The 14374-nt window shown below is 39.5% G+C and overlaps 1 protein-coding gene across 1 annotated transcript in view; it reads right to left on the minus strand.

Moving 5' to 3' along the window:
• Positions 1 to 220: 220 nt before the first annotated feature.
• The window catches only part of UVRAG (UV radiation resistance associated), a 103010-nt gene continuing 88856 nt past the window's right edge, over positions 221 to 14374 (minus strand). The window contains exon 15 of the mRNA XM_069883291.1: positions 221 to 3908. Within this exon, the coding sequence (XP_069739392.1) occupies positions 3206 to 3908 (703 nt within the window). The 3' untranslated portion in view covers positions 221 to 3205. The remainder of the gene's footprint in view (positions 3909 to 14374) is intronic.

The following is a 14374-nucleotide window of genomic DNA, read 5'->3' on the forward strand; positions in this document are numbered from 1 at the left end:
CTTTTTTGAAGGAGCATGAAAAAGAACTGTGGTACCATCTCATCTGAAGTAGGATTTGGAGCCAGCAAGGCAGGCAGGTCTTCCAGCAAATCCTCCTGCCCAAATATACACATTTGGATCAGTATGGGCTTCATGAACAATAAGCTAAAGAGTCTGAGGGGCTGAGGAGGACAGTGTGGTTCAAATTGGGCTTGTAAAGAAAACAGACAGACAGGAGCCATTAAGAAAAGACACACAAGTTGAGAGATACTAATCAGTTTTATTTTATAAATACAGATGAGCTTTCCCGCAATTACCAACATAGTTTTAATGTGTCATTTACTATGGGATATTCTGGTTTTGCTTATTTTAAATACCTGGTCAAGCAAGGATAAGCCAATGCTGTTGTGCTTGCTAGAAAAATATAGTGGGATATGATCTTCCAAAACTAATATTCTCCAAAAATCTTAGGAATTCCTAGTGAGGGGAAGAGATTGCAATGAAATGTTTTCTCCACTTGAAGACATTTGCAGACATTAAACAGTGTCACAGCTGTGCAGGAACTGAAAGGCTCTTGACATTTTAAAGCACGCTGCGATATATCATCTCACCTTCAAACCTACTATTTGTTTCTCTCCCACTACGTTATTTTCAAAGTAATTTACAGAAAGGGAAAAAATAATCACAAAAAACAAAGCTATGAGGTGGCTGCAGCCTGTACAATCTCCCATCCTCACAGCAACAAGAAATTTGTCAACACTTTTTTTGCCCTACAATGCTGCCTCACTTCACACCACGTTCTATAAGGATGGAAGTGGAAGAGAAACATGGGGACAATTTAAGGCCTACTAAAGATACATCCATAGAAAGCCTGTCAAAGCAGCTTTGTGTGACAGATGCAGAAATCAACCACTGTGTTTGACACATTAACAATTACAGGGCTCAAACAGGAACAGCAACACAACATCCAGGAGGAAAACTAGAATTCATTTGGTCGGGTGCAACCTGAGAAAATGTGCAACTAATCAACAAAAATATCCAAACTCCTGCTGACGCTCTACAGGCCTAATTCCGTGCGTCACTTAATTGCACTGAGATGCTCTGTGTTTGCCTATGACACACAGCAACTTCACACCTACTCTTTGGGTTGCTTTGAAAAGTCACCACCACACACAAGCTAATGCCTTTTGTTACAGAGGAAAAAGTGTGTCTACAAACATAAGGTCTGCGCTGCTTTGAGCGTGCCAGATCCAATCTCATCGGGTGCATTGATTGAATCAGCATTACCAAGTTTCGCCTGAAATCATACTGCTGCCAGAAGATGGCAAGACACATCCACTGGACTGAGTATCTTATCCTCACATCATATGTGCTATGCTTTCAGTTCTTCATTTCTGGCTCTCAGCACCAAAGAAAAAGGAGAATTTCCTACCTATCTCTTCTCAAAGATAAGGGCAGTGCTTTAAGCTGCTACAGCATTTCCTTTAGGGAAGCTTTTCATGAGATTGGAACAGAGGAACTTATTCAGGGTGAAGACACTTATGAATGTGTCCAACTTCATGCCCAAGTTCGCACCCAGAGTCACATTCAATGACTTCAATGACAGAATCACGGTCTCTGCTTCCGAGCGCTTCCATCTAGCACATCGTACTGGAACAGACCCAAGATAATGAATTGCTGTGGAAAGGCTTGATCCAACAACTCAATTGCAGACACAACTGTTAAAAGCTAACAGAAGAAATGTGAGTATAGTTTTAATACAATCATTAAGGTGTAACCTGGAGAAATGCATATTCTACAACAGTGCTATTATGTATATTGGTTCTCACATACACGTCTTGTTTTGACAACAGATAGTTGAGATTATACATATCCACGTTTTAAAAAGTTAATTTAGGCTAGCCTTACAGTGAAGTTAGGGAAAAGACTAAGTCATTGGTTCAAAAGAAAGCATAGACCAGGGAGGAAAAAAAGCCAGGCATGAAGTGTTTTTTATTCTGCTATATGTTTTTATATTGAAAAGCTCAAAACCGAGCCCAAATTCTTGGGTATACAATATAGAAAGCAAAAGCAATGAAATCCAAACCAAAACAAATACCAGGAATCACAAAGCAGGCTGCAAATTGCTTTCTCATTAGTGCAGCTGAACACATGTGCCAGTGGTAACCTACCCAACAGCAAACAGCACCTCCAGCAAACCGCTAGAAGTTTCCTCCTTTAAAGTACAGATGGTTAAAAGAATATTAATTTAGATGAATAATGTTAGGTGCCTCATTTCTGCAGAGGGTGGAGCAATTCCACAAATTCGCCTAATTCCAAAGTGCTGACTGCATTTTCGATCTAGGTTTTTATGAAAACACCTGAAGTGCCTCACTGCACGCCATCTCCGTTAGACACCTCAAAGGGCGACAGTCAAACCCCTGTTAGGTAGTTCATTCCTTAGGTCTCTTTTGATAAGGTCTGTGCCCAGATGAAGCAGGGAACGGTTAGGCTGAGATTTTTATAAGAAACCTTAGAGGCAATCTAATCTTCAAGGCTTCTACTACATACAATGAGTATGGAAGAAAGGAGGGGAAAAATGTCATTTCTGACTAATCAGATGCAAGAAAACTGCAGATATCACACAGGTGCTCATTCTCTGGCAAGTTTACACCATCAACTGAAGACCCATCAGTGCAAACTAGAACTTTAAAGGCTATAGAGCACAGCCAAGAGAAAGCTGTCCAATTATAACAAATTCATGGTATTTCTGTAACACTGACTACATTGCTCAAGAAAACACAGGAGCACATGGGAGAAGGTAAAGAGTTCTTACCATAAATGGCAATTTATGGTATTTTTAAATTAACATTTTTGCTGAAAAGATTAAAATAAATTTAACTCTAAATAATAATTAAGAAATTAAAAAAATATTCATAGAAAGGCCTGATGAGCAATAGAAGTTGTTTCCAGAAAGCCTCTATAAGTGGATTCCAATGCCTTAAAAAAAAATTTCCAACATATTACAAATACCAGACATCAGAGGATTGGAAGCAGAATAAAAATTTACCTGGGCTGTGAACATACCATGAACCTGTGCTGTCGTGCTCAAGTACGTTTGTCTAACACCATAGGAATAGCTTTAATTGTTTTTATTTATAATTAATACAAAGAATAAGTGCAATTTCATCTCTATTCCAGATCACTGATTTCACCTCAATGTCTGCTATCAAATCCCTGTCCAAGCTCACTTGTCTGAACTTTTACGTGGTCTGCGGAAGCTGGACATGTTTTCATTCAGTGCATAGATCCTTCGCGAGAATTCCTCAAACTCCCCTAGGACTTGTTCATCACACTCTACTGCCACGGCGTGCTCCACGGGGATGGAGTTAAAGTCTTCTAGCTGATCCCCTGTGCTGAACCCTGTTGCTTCCATTCCCATGATCTCCTCTGCTTGCTCCACAGTGCAGCAAAGGACAGGGCCGAGTGAGGGATGAAACTCACAGGGCTGCTCATTGCTTGCAGTGCCAGAGCACTCACCAGGCAGCAACGCCCCATTTATTGCACTAGTATGTCCTGGGAAAGACTCCTGCTGGTCTTGAGTATTGTTTAGGCTCCCATTTTCTCCATTTAAATTGGTGCACAAGTCCTCACTTTTCTTGGTATTTCCTTTTGAGGAGTCCATAGAGGTATCCAAGGAAGATGATATTGATCCAGGTTTTTTATCTAACTCTCCTACACGGGCTGTGATGGCAACAGGCTGTGTTAAAGCAGAGTTGTAGTTAGGAGGAGGAGTTTTGTGTTGTAGTCTCTCATTTCCCGTGCTGGCTCGTTTTCGGAGTCCTTTATCTGGAGAAGGAAGCCCACTAGAAAAGCCAATATCCAATCTGCCAACACTGGAGCTCTGTCTCTTTGGAACAGGAATGGCACTGGATGTGTGGTGTCGATCACTATAAAAGAAGGAAAGGATAAATCACAGCTGTCAGGCATGCTCACGAGCAATGCAGATGTTTAACCAAAGGCTGAAGCAATTATTTTATCACAACTGCGGGCTCCATTTGGCCAACTACTTGAATCCTAAAGTGGTAATACCCCAAACGTGTTTAATGTTGCATGAACTACAGAAGATACCCCAGAGGAGAACATTACTGAAAACCAGTAAGATCATGTAGGAACATTTACAAAGCTCCATGGTTTGAAGAGTCGATCACCCAAAAAATCACCACATTATGTTAATTCATGTTGTTAATACCATTTTATAGGACCAGATCATACTTTATGAATTATTACCGTTGACCATATATTTATGTATTTATGGCCTGTACTGGGTCATCATAAACTCTTCAAAAGTGAGTAATAATGCTTGAATCCTCAAAAAGTGACTTCTTCCAAAAGTGGACTTCCCTGACAGCTGCCCAAAGAAGAAAAAATACACTAACTTTGCTATTTGCAGAGGATCATCTGCTTTTCTATGCCAATTGTTCCAAAACTTTTTGGACAAGCATCAGTCTTGGTTTCTTCAGGAAGATGAACTGATCAACCTTAATTTATAAGTTTGATTTTACTATTTAATACAGTTCCACAGACCACTTGCACTGTCTCAGGGTCTATAATTTGGAACACACACTTTAAGTCATCTGGGGTGTGTTATATGAATTTTCCTTTATCACCTTAATCCTTATCCAAATATAATCACCATTCTATATGCAAATAGTATGCTGCACATCAACTTAAGCAACTGGTTCATTTTCCTTCAAATTTAAAAAGAAATAAAAATACAGCTACTATTGATCTGCCGAATCCATAAGTCCAAGATTCAACTGCTGTCAGTATGAGCCTCCAGCATTAACTCCATTTAAAAGAAACTCCTACATAAGGCTTGATACATTTTGGGATCTGTCTTGCAAGCGAAAATTATGGAACAGCAGTTATGAGTAGTCCCTAGCGTGGATCCTTTTCCATATTATTTTCTTTTCGTGCTTCCCCTTTGTAAATAGGATAAGCCATATTGCAAAAAGTCCCTCTGTGAAAAATAAGCATCCTCACGGGAGGGCAGTGTGGAGGACTACTACTCTTTAATTTCCTCTCCCATCTTACCTCCTCCCAGGCTGCCCCTTAATAAGCACGTAGGAGTTCCTTCTCTTCCATAAAAACCTCAAATTACCTTAAGGAAAAGCTGCTTTTCAGAATTTACAGTTGCAGATGGTAAAATATAGAGATAAGTGCCACACATGTAGCTAGCAGAAAAAACATCAACTTTCTTCTAAGATTTGAACTGCTGTTTCAGACCTTTTTAATACAAACTCTGCATAGTGTTCCAGCTTTGTTTGCAAAGCTTTGGAGCATTCTTAACAAAGGTGACAAGACAAAAAGCAGTATGTGCCACAGATGCTACTAAGTGCTGTATATGTGGTCTTGGAGACTAGCCCTCAAGTCTCTTCCTGAACAGACACTTCAAAATACTTCAACTAACCCCTACGCAATCATCCATTTATTTTTAAAATGATGTAATATGACAAACAAGAATCTGAGGCAGGACACTTCTGAACTTTACTTCGGCAATGTACACTGCAGACACATTGGGGACGGTCCCTTTTTCCCCTTGCCTTCCCACAGCTTAGTGCTTTCAGCCTCAATTCAGAAAAAGTAAACAAATAGTGTTATAAATTGTGTTACTAGATTCTGTTTACCTTAAATCTTAGCTAAGAATTTTTTTCACATTTCCTCTGGGTTTGCTTACTCTTCCTCAAAAAAGAGCACAGGAAATAAAAAAGAGCACTTGAAATAAAAAAAAGAGCACTACGCTTTAACAGCAAATCACAGTATTTTGCACCGCATCAAGTTCTTAGAAATCCTACAATTAAATTGTAAGCTTTAGAAGTAATCGAAGTCCAAGATGTGCATATGTTCACAAAGCATTCAAGAGACTTCGCTGGGTCTAAGGGCACATCATCCTGTGTTTATGTGAGCTAATTCCTCAAGGGCAAGTGATAACTATAGATCAGCGCTCAAACCGTAAGACACTGTACAAATTAGCAGACAGTGCTTTTCAGTACAAGGTATCTAAGGTTTTGCTGCCTTTCCCATTCCGGACAGAGAGAGGCTGTAGAACTGAATTATCTCCTTCCTACTCAGATGAGACAGCATGCAACATTGTGATGTGCATATCTTGCCAAAGAGATGCAGCAAGATGCAGGAAAGGCCTCTTTCCTTCCTCCTCCTTACAAAATTGAGCCCAAAGTGCAGCGTGGGACCAGACTTGCTGCTAGGAGAAGTCTAAGCCTGTCATAAATCCTGAGAAGTACAACAGGGAACCTCAAGGCAGGAGAGCTATGAGCTTTGTGCTATAAGGGCTTGGATATGTTTACTGAGCTGATCCATCTCACCTTGTGGCTGTGAATGTAGGAGGCTCAAAAGAGAGATAGGTAAAGAGGAGAGACTGGTTCTGTGCACAGTCTAGTATTTTAGGCTGGATGAAAACTCTGTTGCTGAAGTTTGCTTTGTTTTGTTTGTGCTGTGCTAAAGGAAGGTCCAAAGGTCAACACACTTGCTTTTTGCAGCTCTAGAATGTGCTCATGTCTGGATCTATTTGACAAATCAGTTGTCTAATACCATTTAAAACAGTGAGCATGTGTGTTCAAAAAGAAGGTGGGGTGTATGAGAACACCGTTCTCATATAAGCTTCCTTCCAAAAGGAACGAGCTGTTCCCAGACTGATTCCAGTATTACATTCCCTGTAACAATAAAGATGAAAATAATTCTTCTTGGTTTCTATCAAGATGTCAGGGATGAGTCAAACAGAAATGTATTCCTGCTGAAATGGAACCCAGGAATGCTGCAGATTCCAGAGAAACAGCCTCACACGTTTGAGATAAAAAGCAAGATTAGGAACAGATAGAGTAATGCAAGACATACAGGCAAAAAAGGGCAATTTTTTTCTACATGTACAACAGGTGGCAGATGCACAGATACATCATGTTAGTTGTTCTGTAGAGTATCTTCTGCAGAGGGATGAGTTTGACAACAAACCATCAGATCTGCAACACCCTGTATAGCAGTGGGGGCTTCCCATTTCCTGAGCGAGGCACCACGACAAGAAGGGTTTACAGGAAATTCTGCCAGTTCTCTGGACTTTATTCCATCATCCACAGCCCTGAGATAGGCATTTAAGATATTAAAAACTAATCCAGGAAAAATTTCAAGCTGTACCTTGTGGCTCTAAGTATAGGTTAGTGTTTCTCAAAAGAACCACAAGGATATCTTTTCTTTACATAGTATTGCAGCAATAAAAGTTCTTGCCTGAAATATAAGCAGTCAGAAGAGGGTCCAAACAGTTACACAGTGGCCTGAACACCAGCCTACAGAAAGGTTAGGATTGGGTCCTCCTGCTGAATATATCACCTTGCAGCACAAGATGCAGGATCTCACAAGAATAAGAGGTATTTCAGATTAGGAGAATGCACAGGAAAAGAGCAGAAAGCAATCCTAAGTTTAAACCTAGCTCCTGAAGCTGCAGAGGTACATCATTGTGCACAATGCAAGTAGTTCTTGGAGAGATTAAACCCAAGGCAAAGCCTCTTCGCCATCTGAATGAGTAATACCTACTTATTTGTTGTGCTGGACCGTGCTTCAAACTTGCTCAAATTCATTTCTCTTAGATCAAACTCTTTAAAGGGCAAAGACTTAAGTACAACACAAGACTATCTAATTGGCACACACCAAATTACTGTCAGCAAGTACTAATCAAGCCAATTTAGGTACAACAGCAACTTTTCCATGCATCATCAGGATAAATTAAACTGTATGCATCCACAAACCAAGATGAGAACTGTGGTGCACAATAAGCTCCAGAGAAGCAGCTTTACAAACCCTTCTGGTGGGCATGTAAATTTCAGTTCCTCCTAAAAAGAAACATGATTAAATTCCTTTGTAAATCTAAGCATTACAAGCAACTGGGTGAGAAATTAATTAGTTTGCAGGACCAGGAGAGTTTTTAAACAGCTTGTTATGACAAGGCTATTCAAGCTGACCTGTTATGTATGCCTGAACAATACCTCTTTAGTCCAGCAGCCAAAAAGTGTGTTCCCTTCCTTAGTAAGCTGAACTAGCAGAATGATCTATACTAAGTGATCTAACAGCCTAAACATAGCAGCAATACAAAGCTAATCTCCCTCGTCTACAAAATAACTTCCCAGTGAATAGAGTACATAAGGGCTGCCCCATAGGGCAGTAAAGCAGGAATGATCTTCATTTATCACATAAGCATCTAATGAATTAGAACAAAAATAACTTGCAGCTAGGTTCCTTATGTTACATGCAACGAAATGAAGCTTACTTAAGACTGCAAAAACAGCTTTTAAGCTGGAGACATATGTGGGCAGATTTCTGAAACTGTCCATTGCTGTCAATAAATATGAATACAATGGAGTTGGCTTCACTCAGTAATAAATGTGGGGATAACAACCCAAATCTGAGAAATTAGGAATGAAGTCAACAGAATAGCTTAACTGCTTATCCAATAGCATCTAAGGCATTTAGATGAAAGTAAATACGAATTGAAGACTCTGGAGATTGGCCATCTAAAAGTTCATTGCCCAGGCTCCTTACTCGGTCACTGGAAAAAAAACCCTAGTACCGGCGACAAGGTTGGATAATAGCCTATTGACAGTCATTCAAGATCAGTGGACAGTCACCCTCTCAAGATGCCTCTTCTTGTCCATAGATGCTACCTAGGCAACTAGTTCAGGCTGAGTGATGAGCGTCTAGAAGGCAAACATGAGAAGATTAATAACTCTCTGTATACTTTTAAGTAGAATAATGGTCATAGTCTTGCAGGCAAGTAAAATAAAACCAAAATGGCTCTAGGAACAGTGAATTAAGCAGCTAAATCAAGGGATCTTTCCTTATTCCATCACCTCTCTCCAGATGAGAATGAGAAGTCAAATTGTGGTTTCTGGTTCAAAATTGATCTTTACAGAGAAGCACAAAGCTCAGAAATACAAAGTTGTTATTAATCTTCATGCAAACAAGCAGTTGACACATGGTGTCTATTCTATCTACATATTCCATGAGGTAACGTCTGTACTGTTATCAGAATTCATAGCACCACATCATGGTAAAGCCCAAAGAAAGATGCTTTATCACAGCTCATGAAATTAATAAAATATATATAAAAAACCCAAGTCACATTAGAAAGTAAGATCAAGTTGCCCAGAAACGTTAAGACACTGTAAAATATCACTAGTGAAAAGAGTTTGACTTGCAGGAACGTAGCCCTTTACTCTAAGGTACAACCTTGACCTGAACTACTAGGGTTGAGCTGGTTCAGCTTCCAGCCACAACTACTTGGTTAATCTCCTGAGACAACAAAACAGATGTGGACACCTGTCCAAAAAGAACAGCCTGCAACTAGTGGAGTAGAAAAATTAATTTGATGAACTGTCATCAAGCCTTAATGACTTTTGGTCATCAAGTTGGATCAGACTAGAACTGGTTACACATAGGAGTACGATGAACTGCTCTCAGGAAGTAAGACTTCTAAATTTAAAAAAAAAAAAAGAGAAACCTCAGATTAAATGGACATTATAGATAACAGAATTACATCATCACCCATCTCAATGTTTCAATTGCACACAGAAATGTCAAAAGACAATTCATAACAGTCTCACATAAGCTGTAATTTTTACTGCCAGCAAAACTACAAAGTAGCTGTTTTATCCCAAAATATTAGTTTTCACTGGTCAATAATTACTCCATTTGGGCATTCTTACAGATCTAAGGCACAAGACACACAGTCTGTGCTGTAAACAGGCGAGATAAAGTGACTGAAGTAGGAAACAAACATTTCTAAAGTTATCTTCTTAGTGAACAGATTCTGGTGGTAATTTGTTTGCAGTTTTGATGAAGTTTCTTCATTTAGATTCACTTGTGATTAATCTGTCTGCAAGGGGCTCACAGAAACTGTAAAGCACTATGAGAGACAGAATACAACTCACAGGCTCAAATATGTATCTTTTCCTCCCCACAAAATGTTTCCTCTGAGGAACATTACTGGATCACAGCTGGTCAAAATACTAAATCTTGATTGTCTGGCCAAAAGCCAAAATCCACAGCTACAGCTCTTTGGTATGAGAATACTTTAAAAAAATAACTTAAACAGCATTTGATCTTTTTTGTTGCAAACTATGACCTCATAGCTGTAAGAACGCTAAATGAAGGTGTTTAAGTTGGTTTATAGCCATCTGAAATGTTTGAAGCTCCAAGCACAGCTCCGAGCCAATATCATGTCAACTGTGCTAAAAAGCAATAATAGTTTCTCACCTTCTTAGAGATTACTAGTCAAATAACACACAATAGTGACAGGACTCCAAAGAGAGGCTACCAATAATGAAGTTAAGGTGAAATTGCGTCTTTTGGCAGCTAAGAAATTCCAACATGCTTTTGAAAAAAAGAATTCTTCATAAATTAAGCTACCAGAGTTTTCTTAACTCAAACATTAAGTTTTAGGCTCCTCTTGAATCTAGCAGTATATGAATCTAAACATATCTTTGAAACACCAATTTAAGCCTTGGCATGCAAGTATTTTTGGGTAAAGCTTTTAAATGCAAGCTCAAAAAGACATCTCCCTGGCTACAGACAAGACTTGCTAAAGGAGTATCTCATATTTGCCAACATTAGATGAGCCGATTGTCTAACCTATTCACTAGGAAAAGAAATCTCCTTCTCACTGGGCTCCTTAAGTTTGCAGTGTGCTCTTTACTTTCCTTCAATAATCACAAATACCATCCCTCAAAAGTTAAGAGTCAATAAAATTAAGCTGAAGAATAGGAAAGAAAATGAGTCTCTTGATTTAATGCAGCCACGGTCTAAAGAGTCTGTCTTGTGAAAGATAAATCTGAGCATGCAAAAAGGGATAAATCAATGCTGAAAATGTACAGACTACAGATCAGTAAAGACCTAGTCGCCTTCAAAAGCTGGAATAAACTGCATATTCAGTAGAAAAATAATTTAAGAGAAAAACTGCATAAGGCCTTTTACATCAGCAAAAGCTCATCTTAAAAACAAGCTGTTTTTCTGGAAACCAGTGAGACTCCAGAACTAACAAACTGGAAACAGAGAGAATTATTCCCAAAAGGAAAAGATGTGGGGAACCACAACTGGGGCTGCCTAGATCAACAAGAACTTTGGCCCATCATCTTTTATCTTAAGAGTACCATACAGATTTGATACCAGAAAAACAAGTTTTTGCAGTTCTGTACCCTCCATAACAGCGTACAGGAACCAACTGACCTACCTTGATTTCATCTACATACAGTAAAAGTATTCTGCAGTAGGGGTAAGGGGGAAGAAAAGTAAACAGAGCAGAATATAGGTACCAGGAGAGATATGAAGAGTGGAGCAGAGCCTGTAGACCTGCAAGCTTGCTGCAATAAATCACATGTGTTGGGATGTGAAAACATGTATAAATCATTTGGGTGTCATGCCTGAGAAACCAAAACAACACAAACCTCAGCAGGCAGAGGGATTCAGCAGCAATGCAATTAAATCTTGATGCAAAGGCACTAGACTCCACAGACCTTCAACAGGGGCAAGGGCTGCCCCAGAGTTCCAAGCAGAACAATGGAGTTCATGAAAGCCTGAAGCAGAGACTTTAAAGACAAGATTTCTCTGATAGAAGTATGAAATAGGTAGGCTCTCCTATAAAAGCTGTGGTGTTGGGGGTGTTGTTTGTTTTTAATCTGAAAGAGTAAAACTATTTTGCACTCAAATCTAAACTGATGCTTATCAGGGAAAGAGGTTAAGCCTGAAAATACTATGTATTTCAGTGACTCTGAACATCGAGGGGATTCAATTCGGTTCCAGACTGCAGAGAAACACAGATGTCAAGTAAAAGCTAAAATAAGGACAATGCATGGGCAAGGAGCTAAACCCAGTCCTATTTGAAGAGAAATTTAGTACAGTGTAAGTATTGCTTTCTACCAGTGTGATCATGTGATCACAATTGCTACAGTGCTAAGAAAGGAAACTGAAGACCAGCAACAACAAAACCAAACAAAACCAAACCAGGCAGTGCAAGTGAATTTGTAGATAAGAAGCACCCGTCAGTGCCCCACATGTTTCTGCTCTCATCCTGCAAATGAAGGATAAGCTGCAAATACTTTACTGACTATGATCTGTGGCAGAGGGCATCAGATGAATCCCCTACTGTACCCTGAAAACAAAAATTACCCCGCAATCTTCCTTTTAACAGCTGGTGACTCTTATGGTTGCTTCAACATACGCAATCAGACATTATCCACAAGACAGTGGGCATCTGTACTCTGCTATGTGTGTGCTCAACTGCAATGCCTGATTACAAAAGTCTAGCCAGTTTTCCCCTTGAGCTAGACTCCCTGTAAAGCCTCATTTCCATTTATATTATTAGGAAGTACTAGGTAGCATTGTTTAGAATCATTAGCCTTAAAAAAAAAAAAAGTTAAAAAACTAACAACTATTCATACAAGTTTTGGAGGTGAGAAGGAAATGAGGCATAGACATTCATGGGTGGGGAGGAGGGAATGTGATACTCCCAGAGAACTATGCTTAATATTCCTACATGTTTTGAAATATTATCCAGCCCAAAAATGTGCTTTGTCTTGCTAATGACTGTGTATCACCTGAACTCCTGGTTGTACAATGGCAAAACCTTTAAGGCATGACCAAAGGTTCCATACCAGTTCTTCAAAACCAGCACTCGAAAGAACAGAACAGATACCTTCACTTTGAAAACAACTCCCATTTAACATGTCCCAGACTCATCCTACCTCTGCTTATTCAAGACAAAAGGAGACATCCATGACCTTGGCAGGGGGATTGGAACAAGATGATCTTTAAAGTTCTTTCCAGTCCAAACCGCTGTGATTCTATGACCTGTACTCCTCCCACTCTACTGATGAGGACACCCAAGTGCTACAGAAGTCAGAGGTTAAGTATTTTGACCATTCCATTTTCATGTTTGGTTAGGGGACCACGTGGCATCTTAGGACTTCCACATCACAGTGACAATATCCTATGAAAACTCACAGTAATATTTTGCCTGATGAAGAAAGCTCTTCTTCATGCATTTTGCCAGGGGATAAGAAAAAAGCACAGAGAATCTTTTCAGCTGTGCCTGAAATTACTGACAGTATAAAACTGCAAAAGGGACTGGGCTTCCTTTTCTTGTGGTCTGTTTACTTCCACTCTTTTGTTGGCTGACATGAATTTCCATCAGGCAACACTTTTTACAGTATTGCTCAAAGATTTTTCTTTCTCTGCTCCTGTTCTCATTCCTGTTTTCCTTTGCCAAGACTCCTCCCAAGGTAAGTGATTTGGAAACTAGCTCAGTATTCACATTGATCAGCATTTCTGTGCAAGGAATTAAATACAATAAAGGAAAAGAGTGACACAGAAATAAGGGGTGGAAACAGCTGCAGCAGGACAGTGTCCCTTAGGATTTTCATCACTTTTACCCACTGCAGTATAACTTTTGTCCCAAAGGTATCTTAAGCGGTGCTACTCTGAGGGGCTAACCCTGTTTGAAGACTGCTCTTAATGATTTTCAAATGGAGCAATAATAAAAACCTCGGTTTTACATGAAAGGATGTGTGATCACATGCAGTCTTTAGAACTGATGTGTAGTCCTTCCCATGTTCCGTACATTGCAGAGAGAGAAAATAGAAGAAAAAAACAAAGAAGAGACTTTTAGAGCTTAGCAATGTTTTAGGACCCTACTAAAATACAGCAATAAGAATCCTATTGGCATAGTAAAATTAGAGCAGTTTGCCTGCTGTTATACAACCTAAAACTATTTATCACATAAGCCTTTTTCTGTAATAATTTCAGAGAAGTATTTCCATCACTAAAAAAATTCACCTGTATGCAATGTTGCCCCTATGCATCTGACTCAGAACACGAACTAGTCTGCCTTACACTAATGGGAGCTTTGCTACTTCTGTTTTAACTGTAAGGAATTCAGATATATGAATAGCACTTGAAAGCTTTAACTTAAGTGATCAAGAAGGGCCAGTGCCACAATGTTCAGTGCCATTTTACATCAGATTTAAGAACTACTTCACACTTGGTTTTGAGTCCCCCCTAAAAGCCACTCTCTTGGCAAAAGCACAGATGGCCAGGCACCCTGTCCAGCCGCATCCTAAAAGTGTCCAATATTGGGGAATCCATTGCTTCCCTGAGGAGATTATTCCAATAGCTGACTGTTCTCATTGTGAAAATTTTTTCCTCTTGTGTTCAATTAGAATGCCCCTAGGAATAATCTGCATCCATTACCCCTCGTATTTTCCATGGGACTTCTTGTAAAATAAGAGTTTCTGTCCTCTTCCACCCACCCTTTGAATATGAATGAACATGGTGACAAGTTCTCCCCTAAGCTATCTTT

This window comes from Phaenicophaeus curvirostris, chromosome 1 (assembly GCF_032191515.1).
Source record: "Phaenicophaeus curvirostris isolate KB17595 chromosome 1, BPBGC_Pcur_1.0, whole genome shotgun sequence".
Lineage (NCBI taxonomy): Eukaryota > Metazoa > Chordata > Aves > Cuculiformes > Cuculidae > Phaenicophaeus > Phaenicophaeus curvirostris.